The sequence below is a fragment of the Neltuma alba genome, unplaced genomic scaffold (genome assembly GCF_004799145.2).
Source record: "Neltuma alba isolate B1F8T4 unplaced genomic scaffold, ASM479914v2 tig00012348_pilon, whole genome shotgun sequence".
NCBI lineage: Eukaryota > Viridiplantae > Streptophyta > Magnoliopsida > Fabales > Fabaceae > Neltuma > Neltuma alba.
The window spans coordinates 229,342-233,643 of NW_021636857.1; the positions used below are offsets into that span (position 1 = coordinate 229,342).

Consider the following 4,302-nt stretch of genomic DNA (forward strand, 5'->3'; position numbering starts at 1 on the left):
TGTTTGAATGAGGTCTAAGACTCGAGCTTAGCGTTAATATTATTGTATGAATACGTGTGTTTGAGTGTTTGATTGTATAAAATTAAAAAAAAAATGTATAGTTAAATAACAAGAGATTTGTGTTAAGAAAGAATGATACTTAAGTTTCAAAAGATTTATTTAATAACAATTAGCTCCAAAAAATTTGATAGAAGATGACTTGCAAGTACTTGCAAATACGAGAGTCTCAAATGCAAATAATTGAGAGAGACAAGTCTTAAATGCCCAATTTGTAATGATACTCATATTTACAATTAAGGAGAATTGCAAACACATGAGAAAAAATAATTATCTTCTCAGTCCTGTTTATATGTCAAACTTCCATTTACAAGTGGTTAGAACCTGCAACTAATGACTTCTGTAATTTTGTAATTTAGCATATGCATGTAATTCTCCCATCACTTTCAACAGAATTGGTTGGAATTTAATGATTATTTTCTCTGATCCTAAATACATAAGTTTGTTGTGGATTTATTTTGATCTTAAATATGAAATCTTAATTCATTTTGTCTCCTAAATTTACAATTTTTTTTCAAACTATCTATACAAATTATACATATTAAATGGAGGTTTTCATATGGAATAGTTTCCATTGTAAATATTTTAAGAAAATCTACGCACATTTTTTCTTTACAAATAACTAATTTAATTAATTTTTTTAATATTTGTAAATTAGTTATCTCAACTCTGATATTTAAGACGAGAAGGAGTATTAAATTGACGTTTTTGGTACCTAAGTGATCATCTCCTTGTGGGTGAATTACTTGAACTAACAGAGTTGAGAGTAATTTCACATCTTAGAATAATGGGAGCATTCTGTCAAGAATAATAACCATTGCGATTAAGGTACACCAGAAAACTGGAACTGCCAAATCAAATGAAACCAACCCACTGATTCTTCCACATGCAAAATCTTGTTTTGCTCAAAATCAAAGACAAGTGGCTCTACATGTTATGCAAGAGCTGTCCTTAAATGGGGCATTTGGGATGAGACTAAAGCAAACATGTGGCGAGGTTGTTCCTTAACAAACAAGCATAAAGAACACGCATGGAGATCAAGAGAAATATTATTAAAGATTATAAAAGAAATGAGGCTCTTAGAGTCCAAGATAAACAACCAAATAATATTAAATGAATATCTGTTGATTGTCTCGCAGGCAATGCCATTGTGAATCACGAGAACTTCACGTGCAACCCTGACCTTCTTGTTTTAGTACAACCGACATCGTTACCTTTTTTTTAATGTTTCATTAAACTGCTCGTGCGTTGGAGTTGAACCACTTTGATCATTTAGTTAGTGTTCTAATTTAATCATGCACACCTCAACTAATTCTTCTTTTCTAAATGGTCAAATATGTATATGTCCCACACATATTGTAATATCTTGTCATTTCAATATCTATGTTAATGTTCTTACGGGAGTTAAACTCTGTCGCGTCCCATTTTTTCAACCTTTTGTTTGTACTTCTTTACAAAACAGTATGAACTGGAAAAAGATCAAAGAAGAAAACACACTCCTAACTGACAAAAGCTCTTAATTCCATGGACAGCATATAAAAACTATATTAGAAGGAGCCGTTGAATAAAGGTTGGCATTTCAAGTGACTTGGGGTGAGCACGAGACTGAGCAAGTAGATGCCCTGCTTTGGTTTTCGTTAAGTATGATTAAACTATTGATGATTTAATTAATCACTTATTAGCTGTGTTTTGGGTCTAGCATATAAAAATAGTCTCTCTCTCTCTCTCTCTCTCTCTTATTTTAATGCTGTAAGCTATGGAATCTTAGTCATAAGCTTGAAACTTACGTCCTTGGCTGCTTTTCTTGACCCCCTTTATGATGCTGCAGAGGGGGAAAAAATTAACCTTTTCTCTCTTTTGATCCATTACATTGGCAAAATTGCTTTCAGGCGCATGCAAAGTTGCAACAGATTACTTTACTTACTTTTCTCATTCAATGAAGTAAAGTTACTGTGAATTTGGAGTGTAATGGAGAACAAACTTGTGATTGTCATCCGATGATGGATTGATATTTTAAAACTTCAATCCTATTTTGTGTGGTATATGTGGGTGTATGTGTGTCTAATACTTATTATTAAACATCATACAGTGTTTTAAAATAATTTTTGTTCTATTATAATGTTTGTATCATGTTATGTTTCGCACCATATTTTTTAAAAAACTTGTGCTTCAATACAGTTCTGTCTTCTCCAAAAACTGTCAGAAGCATGTCTTATATTCTGTTGATTTAGACCGCCTCCATTATGCAGCTTTTGTTTACTCAGTAACAGAAGCTCTAATAAAACACATAGCCCTATATCAAGTTTCATTATTGTGGGGTTAGGCTCACCAAAATTCTGCTTCTTGTTCCTTGCGTGCAATAATTTCTGGACACAAACCTTTGGATAGACACAAATTTAACCTAAGAAATACTGACTCTGATGTTGATGGCTGTGTGTGGTGTCCGTGGGGTCCCTAAGTATATGTTTGTTTTCTATTTAGAGATAAGTTGAATCCACTAATGACCTTTTCAAATACATATTAATGGTTGTTGTGTACGCATTATTATGTAGGATTCAACTAAACCAACACCCTATCCACCGGTCATTTCCCTGATTATGTGGATCCAACAAAAAGATGAACAGAAGCAACAAAATTGAGGCACTGAGGAAAGAAAAAGAGAAGGCATTTGTCCTCATTCACACATTCACCTATAATGCATAAATCAGGGGCAGCTCCTATGAAATGCTGATTTTTTTTTTTTTTAAAAAGCTAGTGTATGATATATGTCAGGTATAATATAATCATTTTAGTTGGAATAATATTTAGACAGATGATATGTTGTAAACTTTTATGCATAATCACTCATAAAATTCTAATGTTAAAATCATGGCATGGATCTTGCACTTTATTTATTTTTCTTTTTAATCAAACTACCCGCTATTTAGAAGTCACCTTAGACTCCAACTAATCCTAGTTGAACTTGAGACTACTGGTTAAGTTAACACAACTTTTTGCTAGTTTTGCGACACGCTTGTTTGGTAAATTTGATTTATTTCAATCTGAATCATATTCCATGAGGATGTCATTGTTGAGTCAGCTTGTAAACTAAGAAAGAAAATGCCACCATATTTTTGAAACGGGAGGCCCCATTGTGCTGGTGGTTAGTGGCTACATGTAGGATAGTAGAGAGTGACATGACAATGGAAGAAAGTGAGGCTTGTTTAATCAATTCCCCCTTCATTGGGGTTATGGATTCCCCAAGTGATGAAGCTGCTGTGGGTCCCATTTGGTCTTATGTCTCTTAATGGATTTTGAGCCAATGCACACCCTTTCATGGCCCATCTCTGCCTTCTTTAATAGACCAACCCTTCGTTAGGACCACATCACCTCTTTACCATCCACTTGTATATATATAACACCCCATCTCACATAAAATTCTCAAACCAATTCACACAAAGTTGAGAACTTTGAGCTCACTAGAAGAAAAGGAAAAAAACCCTTTTTCTGTTTTTCTGAGAAGAAGAAGAAAGAGTAGCAGGTGAAGATCATGAAGATGGCAAGTGCTAGCTCAAAGAGAAGGCTATCAAACAGAGGACTTGGAGGAGCCCTCAGAGAGCAGAGGGCTCGTCTGTACATTATAAGAAGGTGTGTAGTCATGCTTCTCTGTTGGCATGACTAGAAGTTGAAGCCTAAGTTAAGAATGCTTTCCAGGGATGCGAAAGCTTTGTCTAGCTATTTATTTTGGTTTTTTTTCCTCTGATTCATGATGGAGTGTATATAGAAAAAAGGCAAGATATTATGTGAAGGGGAACAATTTTGTAAGGTTTTTCTGGCCTTCTGGGTCTAGCTTTATGTACATCGGAATAGCATGAATACCAAAGTCCTTTTTTAACTTTTCATTCTGTTCTTTGGTTTACTTCTGTTCTGATTTATCCTTTAATTTCCTCGTTTACACTTGAATCACTGAATAGCTTCCAAGGTAATAGTTATCTATGAGCCAAGTCAGTGATGGTTATCTTGAAGGGTGGTTCAGAAAGATAATCCCTTGAACATTTCTGAACTAAATATTCTGAAGTTCTTCAGATTTAGAAAAGATTTTCATGGAAGAAAGCTTTTTATGTGGTTATGGTGCTATGTCAAGTTCATACCTTCCACTGAGGGAAAAAAATGGAGGGTGGTGAGTTCAGTTGGAGTTCATTGAAGATTGAAGGGAGAGAAGAACACCAAACCCAATTAGTTCTTTTAACCTCTTTGCTGTTTGTC

The 4,302-nt window shown here is 34.3% G+C and overlaps 1 protein-coding gene across 1 annotated transcript; it reads left to right on the forward strand.

Annotated features, from left to right (window-relative positions):
• The first annotated feature begins 3,458 nt into the window (after nucleotides 1–3,458).
• LOC114726206 (uncharacterized) lies at nucleotides 3,459–3,938 on the forward strand. Its single transcript, XM_028912780.1, has one exon. The coding sequence runs from the start codon at nucleotides 3,587–3,589 to the stop codon at nucleotides 3,716–3,718; it is 132 nt and encodes a 43-aa protein (XP_028768613.1). The 5' UTR covers nucleotides 3,459–3,586; the 3' UTR covers nucleotides 3,719–3,938.
• Nucleotides 3,939–4,302: the final 364 nt, after the last annotated feature.

What these genes read in the sequence shown, in the direction of transcription:
- LOC114726206 (XM_028912780.1), top strand. Translation starts at nt 3,587, where the DNA reads ATGAAGATGGCAAGTGCTAGCTCAAAGAGAAGGCTATCAAACAGAGGA.